General features: G+C 43.3%; 2 protein-coding genes across 4 annotated transcripts in view; one reads left to right on the plus strand and one right to left on the minus strand.

Annotated features, from left to right (window-relative positions):
* LOC132764382 (acylphosphatase-2-like) overlaps window positions 1–21,226 on the minus strand; it is a 49,183-nt gene that overhangs the window by 18,821 nt on the left and 9,136 nt on the right. The window contains exons 2-3 of one of the 3 annotated variants that reach the window (XM_060758378.2): window positions 4,292–4,401; window positions 2,822–2,985 (exon numbers count right to left, since the gene is read on the minus strand). In XM_060758378.2, coding sequence (XP_060614361.2) covers window positions 2,822–2,876 — 55 coding nt within the window. In that variant the 5' untranslated portion in view covers window positions 2,877–2,985; window positions 4,292–4,401. The other 2 variants (XM_067472496.1, XM_060758377.2) reach the window with 2 other exon arrangements.
* The window catches only part of TOP6BL (TOP6B like initiator of meiotic double strand breaks), a 30,827-nt gene continuing 27,812 nt past the window's right edge, over window positions 18,212–21,226 (plus strand). Inside the window, exons 1-3 of the mRNA XM_067472619.1 lie at window positions 18,212–18,244; window positions 19,735–19,879; window positions 20,437–20,490. Coding sequence (XP_067328720.1) covers window positions 18,212–18,244; window positions 19,735–19,879; window positions 20,437–20,490 — 232 coding nt within the window. The remainder of the gene's footprint in view (window positions 18,245–19,734; window positions 19,880–20,436; window positions 20,491–21,226) is intronic.

Consider the following 21,226-nt stretch of genomic DNA (forward strand, 5'->3'; position numbering starts at 1 on the left):
GTGGGATTAACAGAACTCAAAAATCACTGGACGAATTAACACTAAATTTGGACACGAGACACCTAACAACCCAATGTATGTCCTTCACAAAAAAAAAAAAAAAGATTTTGTCATTTGGGAGCTGTAGCTGCTGGGATTTATAGTTCACCTATAAAGAGCATTCTGAACTTCACCGATGATGGAACTGAACCAAACTTGGCACACATTTCTCCCATGACCAATTTGATATATTGAATGAATATATATCTTGTAAGTTGGGTTGTTGTAGGTTTTTTTGGGCTATATTGCCATGGTCTAGAGGCATTCTCTCCTGATGTTTCACCTGCATCTATGCCAAGCATCTTCAGAGATAGTGAGGTCTGTTGGAACTAGGAAAAAGGGTTTATATATCTGTGGAATGACCAGGGTGAGACAAAGGACTCTTGTCTGTTGGAGCTAGGTGTGAATGTTTCAACTGACCACCTTGATTAGCATATAATGGCCTGGCAGTGCCTGGAGCAAACCTTTGTTGAGAGGTGATTAGATGTCCTTCTTTGTTTCCTCTCTGTTGTTGTGCTGTTGCAATTTTAGAGTTTTTTAATACTGGTAGCCAGATTTTGTTGATTTTCATGGTTTCCTCCTTTTTGTTGAAATTGTCCACATGCTTGTGGATTTCCATGGCTTCTCTGTGTAGTCTGACATGGGAACCACTGACCGCATAGGGAAGCTGATGAGGAAACACAACATACAAACTATCTACAGACCCATCAAGAAAATCCAACAAATGCTACTTTCAGCAAAGGACAAGAGGGATCCTCTCACTTCTGCAGGAGTCTACCGTGTACCATGCAGCTGTGGACAAGCCTACAGAGGAACCACCAAATGCAGCAGCATTGCCCAAACATGAATCAAGGAACACGAAAGGCACTGCAAACTACTTCAACCAGAGAAATCAGCCATAGCAGAGCACCTGATGCACCAACCTGGACAAAGCATTTTATTTGAGAACACAGAAATGCTGGACCACTCTCACAACCACCATGTCAGACTACATAGAGAGGCCATTGAAATACACAAGCATGTGGACAATTTCAACAGAAAGGAGGAAACAATGAAAATGAACAAAATCTGGCTACCAGTATTAAAAAACTCTAATATTACAACAGCACAACAACAGAGAGGAAACAAACAAGGACATCTAATCACTCTCAACAAAAGTTTGCTCCAGGCACAGTCAGGCCATCAAATGCTAATCAAGGTGGTCAGTTGAAACATTCACACCTAGCTCCAGCAGACAATTTATTTATTTATTTATTTCACTTACTTATACCCCGCCCTTCTCACCCCGAGGGGGACTCAGGGCGGCTTACAGAGGAGGCACAATTAGATGCCCAAATCAATTGACAAGCAATATAAAATACAAAACAATTCAACAGTTAAATTAAAACATCAACACATAATAAAATAATAAAACAATCTCATGCTCAGGGTTCAGAGTCCATATATCCATTCCATTCCATTTGTCCTTGTCTATCGTCAGATCCTTCAGTTAGTTGTCCGAATGACCAAAGGCTTGGTCCCACACCCAGGTCTTCAATTTTTTCCTAAACGCCAAAAGGGAAGTCGCCGATCTGATCTCCCCGGGGAGTGAGTTCCACAGGTGGGGGGCCACCACTGAGAAGGCCCTGCTCCTCGTCCCCGCCAGCCTCACTTGCGACAAGAGTTCTTTGTCTCACCCTGGTCATTCCACAGATATATAAACCCTTTTTCCTAGTTCCAACAGACCTCACTACCTCTGAGGATGCTTGCCATAGATGCAGGCGAAACGTCAGGAAAGAATGCCTCTAGACCATGGCCATATAGCCCAAAAAAACCTACAACTCAGTGATTCCGGCCATGAAAGCCTTCGACAATATCTTGTAAGCCCTTCCGGCTGAGAAGGGCGGCACATAAATGTCGTAAGTAAATAAATAAGCAAATAAAAGAATACAATGTAATATAATATATATAATAAGGTAATATAATAATGTAATATTTCATGCACTCTCTCTCTTAAGTGACATCTTTCCACTTCACTCATTGGATAATTATTCCACTGTAGAGACGCATGACCTTTTGTAATATTTTGCATCGTTACATGACATCACAGCGATCCGGCTAATAGCTATGATCTGCGGATTATCACTGCCTCCTCTCTCTCGACGAGGGATTATGAAACAGAAAGACAAGCATATCCCAACCTATTGCTAAGTGACAACAGGATGCAGCGTATAAGGAGTCCCATATGAGCCTCCTTTGCTTTCTCCCCCTCTCCTCCTTTTTGCCATGGAAACAGTTATACGAGTCCCCATTTTTGGCACTTTGGGACTTGAATGTCCCAGATCACGTTTTAATTGTATGTGTTGGGGATATATAGGAGGTTAAATCAAGGATGCTGAGCCTCCCACCCAGAAATGGCCCAGATCTCGGCTCTACAGAACAAGCACTTGCCTATTCTGTTCAACACCAAAATTACATTATAACGTTCCCAATTAGTTTCCAACTGTACACAAGCCCCTTGTGTATTGGCTTCAATTAAGTTCCCTTTTGAGTCCTTGCAGGCTGTCTTTCTCATCCTTGCTGCAGTTAGGATCCAAAGCAAAGCTCTGCAGCCCACAGGCTCCTGGCATCTTATTTCAAGGCCTGTGTTGTGCGTACTATTTGCAGCAGGAGACACAGAGGAACAGAGCGCAGCCTTCACTGTGCACAGACCTCCTGGAAGCAGCACGAACTGTGCATATATAGATATAGATATATATACACATAGGGCAGAAGGGGAGGGAGAAAACACACAGAGACTCACCCTGGACTTCTCCATGAACCTCATAATCGACCGAACAGAGCCCAGCAGAAGCCATAACAGAGTCGGAGATTATGTGCTACCCGATCGGTTTTACACCGCAGCTGGTTTGGCTGGCCTGCAACGTTGCTAAATTCAGCAGGAAGGATGGAGGCAACGTGTCCCACCTGGAATATTAAAGAGCAGAAAGAAGCTTATTATCAGATTTCAGCAAAAACACCTATAGCCTGGCCTATAATGAACTCGTGTACTGCATACAGGAAATCTCATGCCAACACACGAAAATCACCCTTAGAAGTGCTCTCTTTCTTCCACCCTTTTTAAACATGAGAATATCAAAAGTTAAACTCTTGTAAATTAGTTAAATTAGCCTCCCAGCATAAAGCGGTAACTAAATTTCCTACTTGACAGATGCAACTGTCTTTCGGGCTGCATAGATCGACAGCAAGCTAGACTTAATGGTCAGGAGCTTACTCTGACCCGGGCTGGCTTCGAACTCATGACCTCTCACTGGAGCATTGCAGCGCACCCAAATACCTGGGAGTCACTCTGGACCGTGCTTTGACCTACAAGAAGCACTGCCTGAACATCAAGCAAAAACTGGGTGCTAGAAACAATATCATGCGAAAGCTGACTGGCACAACCTGGGGATCACAACCAGATACAGTGAAGACATCTGCCCTTGCGCTGTGCTACTCTGCTGCTGAGTATGCATGCCCAGTGTGGAACACATCTCACCATGCTAAAACAGTGGATGTGGCCCTTAATGAGGCATGCCGCATTATCACGGGGTGTCTGCGCCCTACACCACTGGAGAAATGACACTGCTTAGCCGGTATTGCACCACCTGACTTCCATCGGGAAGTAGCAGCCAATAGTGAAAGGACCAAGGCAGAGACATCTCCAGCTCATCCCCTGTTTGGGTATCAGCCAGCATGTCAACGACTTAAATCTAGACATAGTTTTCTAAGATTTACAGAGACACTCGCTGGAACACCTCAGCAAGCGAGAGTCCAAAAGTGGCAGGCTCAAATCCAGAACCTCAACCAATGGCTGGTACCAAATGAGAGACTCCCCGCTGGGCACACAGAGGACTGGGCGACTTGGAAGGCACTGAACAGACTGCGATCTGGCACCACAAGATGCAGAGCCAACCTTCAGAAATGGGGCCACAAAGTGGAATCCACGACATGCGAATGCGGAGAAGAGCAAACCACTGACCACCTGCTGCAATGCAACCTGAGCCCTGCCACATCCACAAGGGAGGACCTCCTTGCAGCAACAGCAGAGGCACTCCAAGTGGCCAGATACTGGTCAAAGGACATTTAATCAACCACCAAACTCACACATTTTGTAATTTGTCTGTTTGTTTGCTTTGTTCTGTTAGAAATGTAATATAATTGACTGGTTGCTCTGACACAACAAATAAAAAACTGGATACTAACTAGCTGTGCCACAGCCCAGTCCATTTACCGTGATTTTCCTGCTTCCTGGCAGAGGGTTGTACTGGATGGCCCACGAGACACCAAATTTGGACACGAGACACCTATCAGGCCAACGAGTAACCACCACTCATAAAAACACTGAAAAACACAACAGAAGAGACTTAAAAAGCCAAACAAAAAAAAAACAACCCAAGAATACATTACAATGCATGTGCAAAACTACATATATACACAAACACACATATATATCTATATAAATAAAAATGTAATGTTCGTTTGTGGGATTAACATAACTCAAAAACCACTGGATGAACTGACACGAAATTTGGACACTATACCCCTATCAGGCCAACGAGTGACCATCACGCGTTGGCCATCACCCCCCAAAACAGCGAAAAGGACTTAACCCCCCCCCCCCCAAAAAAAGCTAAATGACAAAAAGCTAAATGATGATACAGAAAAAAGGGAAGGAAGATGGAGGGAAAGAAGGGCAGAAAGAAAGAATGAAAGAAAGAAAGGGAAATAAGGAAAGAGAGAAGGAAGGAAAGAGGTCGAGAAGGAAGGAAGGAGAAAAAGGGGAAGGAAAAGAAAAAGGGGGAAGGAAGGAAAGAGGTAGAGAAGGAAGAAAGGAGAGAAGGAAAGAAAAAACAGAAGGAAGAGGGAGGAAAAGAAGGGGAGAAAGAAAGAGAGAGAGAGAGAGGGAGGGAAATAAGGGAAGAGAGAAAGAAGGAAAAAGGTAGAGAAGGAAGAAAGGAGAAAAGGGGGAAGGAAAAGAAAAAAGGGGGGAAGGAAGGAAAGAGGTAGAGAAGGAAGGATGGAGAGAAGGAAAGAAAAAAGGGAAGGAAGAAGGAGGGAAAGAAGGGAAGAAAGTAAGTAAGAAAGAAAGAGATAGAGGGGGGAATAAGGAAAGAGAGAAGGAAGGAAAGAGGTAGAGAAGGAAGAAAGGAGAAAAGGGGGAAGGAAAAGAAAAAAAGGGAAGGAAAGAGGTAGAGAAGGAAGGATGGAGAGAGGGAAAGAAAAAAGGGAAGAAAAGAGGGAGTGAAGAAAAAGGGAAGAAAAGAAGGAGAGAAAGAGGGAGAGAAGGAAAGAGAGAAGGAAGGATGGAAGCAAAAATGAAGGAAGAGGGTAAGAGATAGGGAAGGAAGACATGAGAAAAAGAAGTCGATAAAGAAAAAAGGGAGAAGGAAGGAAAGGTAGAGAAGGAAGCAGAGAAGGAAAGAAAAAAGGGAAGGAAGGGAAGAGGGAGCGAAGGAAGGAGGGAAAGAAGGAAAGAAAAAGAGAGAGAAGGTAAGAGAAGAAAGGATGGAAGCAAAAAACGTAGGAAGGATGGAAGGAAAAAGGGAAGGAAAATGAGAGAAAAAAGAGATAAATAAAAAGGGGGGAAGGAAGGAAAGATAGAGAAGGAAGGAAGGAGAGAAGGAAAGAAAAAAGGGAAGGAAGGAAAGAGGGAGCGAAGGAAGGAGGGAATGAAGGAGAGAAAAGAGAGAGAAGGTAAGAGAAGAAAGGATGGAAGCAAAAAACGAAGGAAGGAAGGAAGGAAGGAAGGAAGGAAGGAAGGAAGGAGAGAAACAAGAGATAAATAAAAAAGGGGGAAGGAAGGAAAGATAGAGAAGAAAGGAAGGAGAGAAGGAAAGAAAAAAGGGAAGGAAGGAAAGAGGGAGTGAAGGAAGGAGGGAATGAAGGACAGAAAAAGGGAGAGAAGGCAAGAGAAGAAAGGATGGAAGCAAAAAACGAAGGAAGGAAAGAAGGAAGGAAGGAAGGAAGGAAGGAGGGAAGGAAGGAAGGAATGAGAGAAACAAGAGATAAAGAAAAAAGGGGGAAGGAAGGAAAGGCAGAGAAGGAAGGAAGAAGAGAAGGAAAGAAAAAAGGGAATGAAGGAAAGAGGGAGCGAAGGAAGGAGGGAAAGAAGGACAGAAAAAGGGAGAGAAGGCAAGAGAAGAAAGGATGGAGGCAAAAAACGAAGGAAGGAAGGAAGGAAGGAAGGAAGAAATGAGAGAAACAAGAGATAAAGAAAAAAGGGGGAAGGAAGGAAAGGCAGAGAAGGAAGGAAGGAGAGAAGGAAAGAAAAAAGGGAATGAAGGAAAGAGGGAGCGAAGGAAGGAGGGAAAGAAGGAGAGAAAAGGGGAGAGAAGGCAAGAGAAGAAAGGGTGGAAGCAAAAAACGAAGGAAGGAAGGAAGGAAGGAAGGAAGGAAGGAAGGAAGGAAGAAATGAGAGAAACAAGAAATAAAGAAAAAAGGGGGAAGGAAGGAAAGGCAGAGAAGGAAGGAAGGAGAGAAGGAAAGAAAAAAGGGAATGAAGGAAAGAGGGAGCGAAGGAAGGAGGGAAAGAAGGGGGAAAGAAGGAGGAAAAAAATAGGAAGGAAGTAGATAAAGAAAGAGATAAAGAAAAAAGGGGGAAGGAAGGAAAGGCAGAGAAGGAAGGAAGGAAGGAAGGAAGGAAAGGCAGAGAAGGAAGGAAGGAGAGAAGGAAAGAAAAAAGGGAAGGAAGGAAAGAGGGAGCGAAGGAAGGAGGGAAAGAAGGAGAGAAAAAGGGAGAGAAGGCAAGAGAAGAAAGGATGGAAACAAAAACGAAGGAAGGAAGGAAGAAGGGAAGGAAGAAGAAGGAAGAAATGAGAGAAACAAGAGATAAAGAAAAAGGGGGAAAGGAAGGAAAGGTAGAAAGGAAGGAAGGAGAGAAGGAAAGAAAAAAAGGGAAGGAAGGAAAGAGGGAGCGAACAAAGGAAGGAAAGAAGGAAAGAAAGAGGGAGGGATGGTTAGCCACAGCAACGCATGGCGGGTACAGCTAGTATATACATATATACACACACAAAACACACATACACAGACTGGGCCACAGCAACGCATGGCAGGGGACAGCTAGTCTAAAGATAAATCCCAAAGGCCTTCCTTTGCTCTAACTAATAGATGCAGATTCTGCAAAAAGAATATGGAACAATGAGGGTCATTCGAGGGTCTCAACGATCTTCGCCGGTTTCTTTTGTTTCCTTAGCTAATTGAACATAATAATAATAATAATATAATGAAATATCAATGTCCTTTTTTCCACATGTCGGAAACAATCTATTTCAATTCATGCCAGTTTTGACCTCGGACTCCTTGCTTTGGTGCTAATGGGTCTGCGGTTTGTGCAAATTGGGAGGGAGAGCCAATACTCCAGAAGACAGACAGGAGCAGAATTCAAAACTATCTTAACAGATGACAGAGAGGATTGGCCAAAACGAACACAATAGAGTTCAACAGGGACAAATGCAAGAGACTCCACTTAGGCAGAAAAAAAGGAAATGCAAAGAGACAGAATGGGGGACGATGCCTGGATCAAGAACAGGACGTATGGAAAAGATCTTGGAGTCTTCATGGACAACACATTAAACATGAGCCAACAATGTGATGTGGCGGCAAAAAATGCCAATGGGATTTTGGCCTGCGTCAAGAGGAGCATAGTGTCTAGATCTAGGGAAGTCATGCTCCCCATGCTCTATTCTGCCTTGGTTAGACCACACCTGGAATATTGTGTCCAATTCTGGGCACCACAATTCAAGAGAGATATTGACAAGCTGGAATGTGTCCAGAGGAGGGCCACTAAAACAATCAAGGGTCTGGAGAACAAGCCCTATGAGGAGTGGCTTAAAGAGCTGGGCATGTTTAGCCTGAAGAAGAGAAGGATGAGAGGAGACATGGTAGCCATGTATACATACGTGAGAGGAAGTCATAGGGAGGAGGGAGCAAGCTCGTTTTCTTCTGCCCTGGAGACTAGGACGCGGAACAATGGCTTCAAACTACAAGAGAGGAGATTCCATCTGAACATGAGGAAGAACTTCCTGACTGTGAGAGCCGTTCAGCAGTGGAACTCTCTGCCCCGGAGTGTGGTGGAGGCTCCTTCTTTGGAAGCTTTTAAACAGAGGCTGGATGGCCATCTGTCAGGGGTGATTTGAATGCAATATTCCTGCTTCTTGGCAGAATGGGGTTGGACTGGATGGCCCATGAGGTCTCTTCCAACTCTTTGATTCTAGGATTCTATGATACTGTGATAAATCATAATGTAAATATCAGATATGCAGGATGCATTTTCATTCACTGGACCAAACTGGGCACAAATACCCAATACACCCAAACGTGAATGGTAGTGGGGTTGGGAGAGGACTGATTTTGTAATTTGGGAGTTGTAGTTGCTGGGATTTATAGTTCACTTACAATCAAAGAGCACTCAGTTCTTGTGGGTTTTTTCGGGCTATATGGCCATGTTCTAGAGGCATTTCTCCTGACGTTTCGCCTGCATTTCTCGTCAACAGAAATGCCTCTAGAACATGGCCATATAGCCCGAAAAAACCCACAAGAACTGAGTGATTCCAGCCATGAAAGCCTTCGACAATACAATCAAAGAGCATTCTGAACTCCACCAGCGATGGATTTGAACCAAACTTGGCTCCCATGACCAATGGAAAACACTGGAAGGGTTTGGTGGGCATTGGCCTTGAGTTTGGGAGTTGTAGTTCACCTATATCCAGAGAGCACTGTGGACTCATACCATGGTGGATCTGGACCAAACTTGGCACAAATACGCAATGTGCCCAAATGTGAACACTGGTGGAGTATGGGGAGAATAGACCTTGACATTTGGGAGTTGTAGTTGCTGGGATTTATAGTTCATTACAATCAAAGAACATTCTGAATTCCACCAGCGATGGATTTGAACCAAACTTCCCACATGGAATCCCCATGACCATCAGAAAATACTGTGTTTTCTGATGGTCTTTGGCGACCCCTCTGACACCCCCTCGCGACCCCCTCAGGGGTCCCGACCCACAGGTTGAGAAACACTGGGGTAGAGTGTCCAAATTTCGTGTCAGTTCGTCCAGTGGTTTTTGAGTTACGTTAATCCCACAAACGAACATTACATTATTTGAATTTATATATATATATATATTGTTTTGTTTACATGTATTTCGTTCTGTTGAGGCTGAGAGAGTGTGGCCTACCCAAACTGAATGGAGAGAGAGAGAGAGAGAGAGGAAATAGTTGCCTGTCCCTTTAAGAAGAAGAAGAAAAAAAATGAGCGGGAAAAAGCACGTGCCTCTCCCTGTGGGAAAAGAAACAGCTGCTGTGCTCCCTTATTTGAATATTATTTTGAACGGAGGGGAAAAAGAAACTGCTGGACAAATAAACGGTCGCCTTGCTTCCATTGATAGTAATTGAGATGAGAGAGATTTAAATATATTGGGGGGGAAAAGAAACTGCTGCCTCCTTCCCTCTCTCTCTCTCCCCCTCCCTTTCTTTCAATTTGGGCGGGAAAAAAAAGAAGAAGAAAGAAACGGTCGCGTGCCTCTTATTTGAATTTATGTGGGCGGGGCTTCTTATTTAAATTTTAGCCCAGTCACGTGCCACATTGAAAAGAAACTGCTCAGTTACCATTACAGTACAATCAGTTTGGGCGTGCGCGCGCCCGCCCAGCCATGAAGGGGGCGGGGCTTTCGGCAGCCTGCAGGGTGCGCGCGCAGCTTCCCAGGACTGTATTGTGTTGTTATGATTATTAGCAAGCCTGGGCCAACTTGGGACTTCAACTCCCACAATTCCTCACAAGCCTCAGGCCCTTTCCTTCCCCCCTCCCCTCAGCTGCAACTTGGGCCTGGCCTCCAGGTGTTTTGGACTTCAACTCCCACAATTCCTGAGGGGAAAAAGGAAAGGGGCCTGAGGCTGTGAGGAATTGTGGGAGTTGAAGTCCAAAACACCCTTTTCCCCTCAGCTGCAACTTGGGCCTGGCCTCCAGGTGTTTTGGACTTCAACTCCCACAATTCCTCACAACCTCAGGCCCCTTTCCTTTTCCCCCTCAGGAATTGTGGGAGTTGAAGTCCAAAACACCTAGAGGCCAGGCCCAAGTTGCAGCTGAGGGGAAAAGGGTGTTTTGGACTTCAACTCCCACAATTTCCCCCTCTCTCAGCTGCAACTTGGACCTGGCCTCCAAGTGTTTTGGACTTCAACTCCCACAATTCCTGAGGGGGAAAAGGAAAGGGGCCTGAGGCTGTGAGGAATTGTGGGAGTTGAAGTCCAAAACACCTGGAGGCCAGGCCCAAGCCTGAGCTATAGAACAACCATATGATAAATTTCTTGGAATAATGCCTTTCTGTTTCCTCAGATTGCCTTGGAGCTTCATAGAATCAAAGAGTTGGAAGACACCGCCTGGGCCATCCAGTCCAACCCCATTCTGCCAAGAAGCAGGAATATTGCATTCAAATCACCCCTGACAGATGGCCATCCAGCCTCTGTTTAAAAGCTTCCAAAGAAGGAGCCTCCGCCACACTCCGGGGCAGAGAGTTCCACTGCTGAACGGCTCTCACAGTCAGGAAGTTCTTCCTCATGTTCAGATGGAATCTCCTCTTGTAGTTTGAAGCCGCGTCCTAGTCTCCAAGGAAGCAGAAAACAAGCTTGCTCCCTCCTCCCTGTGGCTTCCTCTCACATATTTATACATGGCTATCATATCTCCTCTCAGCCTTCTCTTCTTCAGGCTAAACACGCCCAGCTCCTTAAGCCGCTCCTCATAGGGCTTGTTCTCCAGACCTTTTATCATTTTAGTCACTCTCCTCTGGACACATTCCACCTTGTCAACATCTCTCTTGAATTGTGGTGCCCAGAATTGGACACAATTGTGGGAGTTGAAGTCCAAAACACCTGGAGGCCAGGCCCAAGCCTGAGCTATAGAATACCATATGATAAATATCTTGGAATAATGTTTTTCTGTTTCCTCAGATCGCCTTTGAGCTTCATTTTGGATGTGTTTCCTCATTCTGCCATCTACTGGCCACCGGAAACATACCCTGTTTTTTTAAATTCAGGTTGAAAAGGATAAACAAAAGGATGTTTTGTTTTTTTGTTGTGTCAGCAGCGACCTGAGAAACTGCAAGTCGCTTCTTTTTTTTTTCATAATTAATTTTTATTAACCACAAAAGAAATGCTATATACATAAAAAGAGGTGGAACAATATAGTGAAAGAAAAGTAGGAAATAAAGATGTATAAGTCTTAACAAAAACTACTTCGTTCTTTTCTTTAAGCCAGATTCTTTACAGCAATTCAATTTGTTCTCCTCTTTTTTTCTAAACATCTAATAATTTTTTATTGCATTTATATTCTTTTCATTACAAAAACAATCTCTATAACAATCTGCAAGTCGCTTCTGGTGTGAGAGAATTGGCCGTCTGCAAGGATGTTGCCCAGGGGATGCCCGGATGATTTGATGTTTTTATCGTCCTTGTGGGAGGCATCTCTCATGTCCCCGCATGAGGAGCTGGAGCTGATAGAGGGAGCTCATCCATGCTCTCTCCAGATTCGAACCTGCCGCATGAGGAGCTGGAGCAGATAGAGGGAGCTCATCCACGCTCTCTCCGGATTCGAACCTGCCGCATGAGGAGCTGGAGCTGATAGAGGGAGCTCATCCACGCTCTCTCCGGATTCGAACCTGCCGCATGAGGAGCTGGAGCTGATAGAGGGAGCTCATCCATGCTCTCTCCGGGTTCGAACCTGCCGCATGAGGAGCTGGAGCTGATAGAGGGAGCTCATCCATTCTCTCTCCGGATTCGAACCTGCCGCATGAGGAGCTGGAGCTGATAGAGGGAGCTCATCCACTCTCTCTCTGGATTGGAACCTGCCGCATGAGGAGCTGGAGCTGATAGAGGGAGCTCATCCACTCTCTCTCCGGATTCGAACCTGCCGCATGAGGAGCTGGAGCTGATAGAGGGAGCTCATCCACGCTCTCTCCGGATTCGAACCTGCCGCATGAGGAGCTGGAGCTGATAGAGGGAGCTCATCCACGCTCTCTCCGGATTCGAACCTGTGACCTGTCAGTCTTCAGTCCTGCCGGCACTATTAGCACAGTACAATATCAGTATTACTATATTGTATTATACCATTATACTGTAATATTATTAGTAATATTACATGTAATATAAATATAGATACGGAGAAAGGTGGCTTTCCCATTGAATGACTGCAACTAGTGGCAAGCCTTTCCGAGTATTATGGCCGTGGTCAGGGTTGTGTAACCTGTGAAGCCCAAAGGCCATTGAAATGCAAGGGTGGCTATAGCCACGTGGCCTTTCTTTCCCGTTCCCAAATGTATGCAGAATAGAAAGGGTTCAAGTCATACCCACGATCTCCGAAAACGGCATCCTATGAACAGGTTTTCAATACCAAATTGAGATCTGCAGTGGGAACGGCGAAGGGCTGTGGTCAATAGAATCAAATCTGCTGATCCGCAGTCGTTCAGGGGATGCCTGGATGATTTGATGTTTTTATCATCCTTGGGGGAGGCTTCTCTCATGTCCCCGCATGAGGAGCTGGAGCTGATAGAGGGAGCTCATCCACCTCTCCCCGGATTCGAACCTGCAATCTGTCGGTTTTAGTCCTGCTGGCACATGGGTTTAACCCACTGTGCCACCGGGGCTCCTGGAGGTAATAATAATAATAATAATAATAATAATAATAATAATATAATCGAACTGCAAAGACTCTGGCACAAGGCAGTAAAGGAGATCCCAGTGGTGATTGGCAGTGCCTAAAGACCTTGGCCTGCACTTAAACACAATTGACGCTGACAAGATTACCATCTGCAAGCTGCAAAAGGCCACCTTACTGGGATCTGCATGCATTATTAGCCGATACACCACACGGTCCTAGACACTTGGGAAGTATCTGATGTGTGATCCAATTCAACAGCCAGCATTGTGTCTGCTGTGGACTCATCTTGTTGTGTTTCAAATAATTATGATGATAATAATAATAATCCAGAGCAGAAGAGAAAACTGGCAAAAGAAGGCTCTCCATGGAAAGTTCCTGGGAAAAACTGAGAGCCAAAGTGACAAGGAAAAACATGGCTGTGGCTCGAAATTGGGACTTTGAAAAAGAATACAAAGGAGGGCCTGATTCTGGCAGCCCAAGAACAAGCCATTTGAACCAATGCCATCAAAGCCAGAATTGAAAAGTCAACAACAGATCCCAAATGTAGACTGCAAGGAAGCAAATGAAACAATAGATCGCATCCTCAGCTGCTGCAAGAAGATTGCGCAGACAGACTACAAGCAGAGGCACAACACCGTTGCTCAAATGATTAATTGGAACTTGTGCTACAAATACCATCTGCCTGTGACAACTGGTGGGATCACAAGCCAGAAAAAGTTACAGAGAATGAACACGTCAAGCTACTCTGGGACTTCCGGAATCAGACAGACAGAGTTTTGGAGCATAATACTCACAATCGTGTTAAAAAACAAAGTATGGATTGCCGATGTTGCAATCCCAGGCGACAGCAGGATTGAAGAGAAACAACTGGAAAAGCTGACACGATATGAGGATTTAAAGATCGAACTGCAAAGACTCTTGCACAAGCCGGTAAAGGTGGTCCCAGTGGTGATCGGCACACTGGGTGCAGTGCCTCAAGACCTTGGCCTGCACTTAAACACAATCAGTACTGACAAAATCACCAACTGCCAGCAGCAAAAGGCCACCCTGCTTGGATCTGCACACATTATTCTCCGATACATCACACAGTCTTAGACACTTGAGAAGGGTCCAACATGTGATCAAATGCAGAAGCCGGCATCATGATCTTGTTTGCAGTGTATTAATCTTGTTATATATAAATAATAATAAATACGTAGCCACTTTGAGTCTCCTTTGTGGAGAGAAAAAGTGGTGTACAAATAAAGATCATGTTTTTCTAAAACGTTATGATCTCCAAAAGGTGTTTTCCCCCAAAAGGTTATGAATGGCAATTTCCAAAAACTACAGTTTAATTCTACAAATATACAAAAATTTAAAAGAGAATTAAATATATTGATTTTTTTAAAATTTAGGAATCTCTAGTTCCTTCAGTGGCATTCATTATCCAGCCGAAGTAAGACTACAGAGCCATGGATACAATATGTATAACTGGGATGTTATATGTTGCTTTTAATTGGTTTAAATCAATGTTGCAAATCTGGGATTTGTTTTGTTGAATGTTGAGAGTGGATAGTTTTGTTTGCTCACTTCCTGTCTTATAGTATCCCCAGAAATATATTGCAATATTGTATATGGCAATGTTGTATACACTTGAGATCTTGGTATAAATATGGTGGCAACTTTCTGTGTAAATGTTGCAAAAGAAGGAAGGTCCAAGGCACTCTCAGAATTTTCCTCCAACACCATAGTTCAAAAAGCGTTCATCTTCCTTCGCTCAGCCTTCCTTATGGTCCTGCTCTTGCATCCATAGGTTGCTATGAGGAATACCATTGCTTTAACTATGGGGATCTTCGTTGCCAGTGTGATGTCTCTACTCTTCACTATCTTATCGAGATTGGCCATTGCTCTCCTCCCAAGAAGGAAACGCCTTCTGATTTCCTGGATGAGGTCTGCGTCTGCAGTCATCTTCACGCCTAGAAATACAAATTGTGTCGTTGCCTCCATGTTTTCTCCCTCTATTTTCCAGTTATCCATCAGTCTGGTTGCCATGATATTGGTTTATTTGATGTTTAGCTACAACCCAACTTTTGCCCTTTCTTTTTTTCACCTTGGTTAGAAGGCTTCTCAGCTCCTTCCGCTTTTGGGCATCAAAGTGGTATCATCTGCATATCTAAGGTTGTTCATGTTTCATTCAGCCATTTAAACTCCAGACTTGGATTCCTCAAGCTCTGCACGTTGCATGATGTGTTCTGCATACAAGTTGAATAGGGAGGATGAGAGTATTCAACCTTGTCGTATGCCTTTCCCCATCTTTCTTCTTTCACCTTGGTTAGAAGGCTCCTCAACTCCTTCTGCTTTTGGCCATCAAAGTGGTATCATCTGCATATCGAAGGTTGTTCATGTTTCGTCCAGCCATTTAAACTCCAGACTTGGATTCCTCAAGCTCCGCACATCACATGATGTGTTCTGCATACAAGTTGAATAGGGAAGATGAGAGTATACAACCTTGCCGTATGCCTTTCCCAATCTTTCTTCTTTCACCTTGGTTAGAAGGCTCCTCAACTCCTTCTGCTTTTGGCCATCAAAGTGGTATCATCTGCATATCGAAGGTTGTTCATGTTTCAGCCAGCCATTTAAACTCCAGACTTGGATTCCTCAAGCCCTGCACATCGCATGTTGTGTTCTGCATACAAGTTGAATAGGGAGGATGAGAGTATACAACCTTGCTGTATGCCTTTCCCAATCTTTCTTCTTTCACCTTGGTTAGAAGGCTCCTCAGCCTCTTCCGCTTTTGGCCATCAAAGTGGTATCATCTGCATATCTAAGGTTGTTCATGTTTCATCCAGCCATTTAAACTCCAGACTTGGATTCCTCAAGCTTTGCACGTTGCATGATGTGTTCTGCATACAAGTTGAATAGGGAGGGTGAGAGTATACAACCCTGCCATATGCCTTTCCCAATCTTGAACCAGTCTGTTGTTCCATGGTCAGTTCTTACTGTTGCTACTTGGTCCTTATACAGTTTCCTCAGGAGATGGGCAAGGTGGCTTGATATCCCCAGACCACCAAGAACTTGCCACCATTTATTATGACCCACACAGTCAAAGGCTTTAGAACAGTCAATAAATAGAAAGAGATGTTTTTCTGAAACTCCCTGCCTTTCTCCATTATCTACCGGATGTTGGCAATGTGGTCTCTCATCTCACTGCCTTTTCTAAACCCAGCTTGTACATCTGGCAACGCTAACTCCATGTCTTGTTGTAGTCTACCTTGTAGGATCTTGAGCATTATCTTACTGACATGTTAAATAAGTGCCACTGTACAAAAGTTTGAGCATTCTTTAGCATTTCCCTTTTTTCATATGGGGATATAAGTTGATTTTTCCAATCTGATGGCCATTCTTGTGTTTTCCATATTTGCTGGCATATGGCATGCATCCTCTTCCAAGATTTTAAACAGTTTAATTGGGATCCCGTCGTCTCCTGCTGCCTTGTGGTTAGCAATGCTTCTTAAGGCCCATTCAACCTCACTCCTCAGGATGTCTGGTTCTAATTCACTCACCACACTGTCAAAGCTATCCTTTGAGTCTACACTGAAATCTAATCCAGTTCAAAACAAATAATCTGGATTCAGAAACTGGATTACATGTCAGTGTAGATGAGGCCACACTGTCTTGATGACAGTGCGGCCTCATCTACACTGCCATATAATCCAGTTTCTGAATCCGGATTTTTCTGCTTTTGAACTGCTTTGGAGCTTCTTAACTGTCTTTACATCTTGTCTGCCTTTCCTTTCAGGTATGATGTATCCCAGGAGCCCTTTCAAAATCCAGATTGGCTCTTCTTAACAAAAGCCTAAAGAGAACAAACAAGTGTTTTGTTCCAAGGGAACAACCGTGAATGTGGGCGGTTTTGTGGAAACCTTCCGCCTGACGGAAAGAACATTTTCTTGTGGGAAAGAACATTTGAGCCATATAAGACTATGGGAGGACAAAGCATCCACTATCACTGTGCTTCACTAGTGTTTTTCCTAGTGTTCCCTTTTCTCCTACTAGTACTCTGTAATAAAACATTCCTACAGCATGTTTTATTACAGTACTTACCCTCTATTTCTCCAGTTTTGCCAGTATATCAAAATTAAATCTTGAAGTAAATTCTGAGTTTGATCTCTCCCTTTCTCTCTCTTTTTGAGGCACACGAGAGCAGCAATTACATTTGATAGAGATTTATTTATTTACTATATCTATACCCCGTTCTTTTAAACAGAGGCTGGATGGCCATCTGTCAGGGGTGATTTGAATGCAATATTCCTGCTTCTTGGCAGGGGGTTGGACTGGATGGCCCATGAGGTCTCTTCCAACTTTTTGATTCTATGATTCTCACCCCGAAGGGGTCTCAAAGCAATCTATGGCAAAACTTCAATGCCACACAACAATAACTATAACATCAAATTATAAAGCAATTAAAACATATAAATAGTTCAAACATATAAATACAATCATACAGACTAAAAACATACATAGTGCTGAGTCTTGATTTTCCATACGTTGATTTTCCCACAGTCCTTATTTAAACTGCCAAACTGAGGTTGAACGAATCATGTTGGGAATTCAAAATAAACGTAACATGTTACTACTGGTTAAAGACTTATGCAGCAGCTCTGTCTTTTATTTTTAGTGGATTAGATTGGTTAAAAATACTAATGATATTCTGTTTTAATTTTTGTATACAGTATTTGAAAATCATATTGAAATGCTTTTAATGTAAGCCATAATATATGTTTGTTTGTTTAAAAATGCAAATTTTTGTTGTTGTTGTGTCAGGAGCGACTTGAGAAACTGCAAGTCGCTTCTGGTGTGAGAAAATTGGCCAAATGCAAGGACGTTACCCAGGGGACGCCCGGATGATTTGATGTTTTTATCATCCTTGGGAGGCTTCTCTCATGTCTCCGCATGAGGAGCTGGAGCTGATAGAGGGAGCTCATCCGCCTCTCCCCAGATTCGAGCCTGCGACCTGTCGGTCTTCAGTCCTGCCGGCACAGGGGTTTAACCCACTACAATGCAACTGTTTGGTCTGCCCCTGACACGATAAATAATTAATGTAAGCCGCTTTGAGTCTCCTTTGTGGAAAGAAAAAGCAGAATGTAAATAAACATAATGGTGATGATGATGGTGGTGATGCACAGGCAGATTATGTGAAAGGCAGTCAAGAACCAACACTGATGGAAGTCAATAGTAGAAAACTGCTTAAAGTGCAAAAGACAAAGAGGGAATGCCATAAAAATACAATGCAGAGGAGAAAACCGGCAAAAGAAGGCTCTCCATGGACAGTTCCTGGGGAAAATTGAGAGCAAAACAGACAAGGAAAAAACATGGATGTGGCTCACAAATGGAATTTGGAAAAAGGAGATGGAGGGCCTGATTGGTGCAGCCCAAGAACAAGCCATTAGGACCAATGCCACCAGAATTGATAAATAGATGAAAGATTCCAAGTGTAGCCTCTGCAAGGAAGCAGCCGAAGCGATGGATCACATCCTCAGCTATTGCAAGCAGATCGTACGGACAGACTATAAGCAGAGGCATAATACTGTTGCTCAGATTGTCCATTGAAACTTGTTTCACAAAGACCATCTGTCTGTGACAAAGAACTGGTGGGATCACAAGCCGGAAAAAGTTACAGAAAAGGAACACATCAAACTACTTTGGGACTTCTGAATTCAGACTGACAGAATTTTGGAGCACAATACTTCTGACCTCACGATCGTGGAAAGAATGGATTGTTGACGCTGCAATCCCAGGTATCAGCAGAATTGATGAGAAGCAACTGGAAAAGCTGACACGATATGAGGATTTAAAAACTGAACTGCAAAGACTCTGGCACAAGCCAGTCAAGGTGGTCCCAGCAGTGACTGGCACACTGGGTGCAGTGCCTAAAGACCGTGGCCTGCACTTAAAACCAATTGGCGCCAACAAAATTACCATCTGTCAGTTGCAAAAGGCCACCCTACTTGGATCTGCACACATTATTTGCCGATACATCACATAGTCATAGACCAGTGATGGGCAACCTTTTGAGCTTGGTGTGTCAAAATTTGCCAAAAACCTGAGCATAACTTGGGTGGAGTGTCACTTTGAGAAAAAAAAACCCCATAATTTTGCAATATTTATAGTTTAAATAATAAAAATGTATAATCTATGCTGAGTTATAGAGTGAACAATGCTCAAACGTGCAGATGTTAACTTTGTAGAGCGTTTTACAAATTTAAAGATGGAATTAGATTGGCTCTTATAAGGTGTATTTCTCTGTATGTGGCCGCATGTCTGTGTGTCATCAAAAATAGCCATGCCTGTCAGTGTTGACACGCAAGTCATAGGTTCACCATCACGGTCCTAGACACTTGGGAAGTGTCCGATGTGTGATCCAATACGACAGCCAGCAGAGTGACCTTGTTTCCTGTGGACTCATCTTGTTGTGTTTCAAATAATAATAATAATAATAATAATAATAATAATAATGCTGTATGTATTTCATTCTGATGTAATTTTTGTTGTCTGCACTTTGTATTTTATTTGGCTGTATTGTTTGCTGTGTACTAATCTTGTTGTGTTTTAAATAATAATAATAATAATAATAATAATAATAATAATAGATTGTCGAAGGCTTTCATGGCCGGAATCACTGGGTTGTTGTAGGTGTTTCCGGGCTATATGGCCATGTTCTAGAGACCTCACTACCTCTGAGGATGCTTGCCATAGATGCAGGTGAAACGTCAGGAGAAAATGCCTCTAGAACATGGCCATATAGCCCGGAAAAACCTACAACAACCCAATAATAATAGAATTACGTGGAGCAAAATCCCAGGTGGAAACCAATAATAATAATAATAATAATAATAATAATAATAATAATAATAATAATGCATTTGTTAGCCACCTCTCCTTGAGGTTCGACATCAACTGAAATGTGATGTGCGTAGCATAACATTAAGGATCATTTAATGCTTTACCGAGGACAAAAATAATGTGTTTTTTTTTTACTGTTTCAGATTTTGGAATATCTAATCATTCAGCTTCAGAATGGAGAAAAGGACAAGTCAGAAGGGTTTTCAACACTACAAGGGACGCTGGTGGTTTTTCTGGACGTTGAAGATTCTCTTCAGCAAATGGATCAGTCCTATGGTGTAATTGTCAGTGAGTGTAATATAAATTGCATCTTAAAATGGGCTCCATATTTTACACTCCCTTAATACCTAATGATTCGAAGCAACTTTCCTTTTCAGCCACTATTTTTCAGTTCAGCATTGGTTATGAACTTATGCATTCCTCTGCAGACACTTATGCATGCCTCTGCAACAGCAAGGGAAGTGTATCTTCGACACATAGAGAGGATATGCATTTGCATAATTTTGTTTATGCTAACTCAGATGGGTCTAATTTTGTAAATAATTACTATAATTTCAATAGAAACGCAATGCATTCCATGATAAAGGGGGACAGTAACCCACGTTGACCTATATGCATTCTCTTTAGTCTTCTGTTGACATTCTAACTGCTGATAGGCAACTGCAAGGCCCTTGGCTCTTTGTTTTTACCGTTCTTTAAAATAGATTTGGACTAGGAAAAACGCTAAAATGCTATAAGTGGAAGACTGAAAAATAGGACATAAAAGGTGGTGTGAAACAGAGAGTCATAGAACTGAACGCAAGTCTGATATAAAGAAAAATCTTCTTCTTGTTTGCTCCCTGCAGTTTCAGCAAAAGGTGAATTTTGCCACCGACTCCTCAGTGATCAGATACAGAGAGGTAAATATTTTCCATACATTTGATCATTTTGGCTGCCCTTCTAGAGAGGAAACAATCAGGCACATCTAATCACCTCTCAACAAAAGATTGCCCCAGGCACTGCCAGGCCATCAAATGCTAATCAAGGTGGTCAGTTGAAACATTCACGCCTAGCTCCAACAGACAAGAGTTCTTTGTCCCACCCTGGTCATTCCACAGATATATAAACCCATTTTCCTACTTCCAACAGACCTCACTACCTCTGAGGATGCTTGCCACAGATGCAGGTGAAACGTCAGGAGAAAATGCCTCTAGAACATGGCCATATAGCCTGAAAAAAAGCCCTACAGCAACCCAGTGATTCCAGTCATGAAAGCCTTCGACAATACATTGAACACTGCTCCAACTTCCGTACAGTGGCCCTTATTTCTCATGCCAGTAAGGTAATGCTCAAGATCCTGCAAGGAAGACTCCAGCAATACATGGAGCGAGAGTTGCCAGATTTTCAAGCTGGGTTTAGAAAAGGCAGAGGAACGAGAGACCAGATTGCCAATATCCGCTGGATAATGGAGAAAGGCAGGGAGTTTCAGAAAAACATCTATTTCTGCTTCATTGACTATTCTAAAGCCTTTGACTGTGTGGATCATAATAAATTGTGGCAAGTTCTTGGTGGGATGGGGATACCAAGCCACCTTGTCTCTCTCCTGAGGAATCTGTACAAGGACCAAGGAGCAACAGTCAGAACTGACCACGAAAC

This window comes from Anolis sagrei, chromosome 12 (genome assembly GCF_037176765.1).
Source record: "Anolis sagrei isolate rAnoSag1 chromosome 12, rAnoSag1.mat, whole genome shotgun sequence".
NCBI classification, from domain to species: domain Eukaryota; kingdom Metazoa; phylum Chordata; class Lepidosauria; order Squamata; family Dactyloidae; genus Anolis; species Anolis sagrei.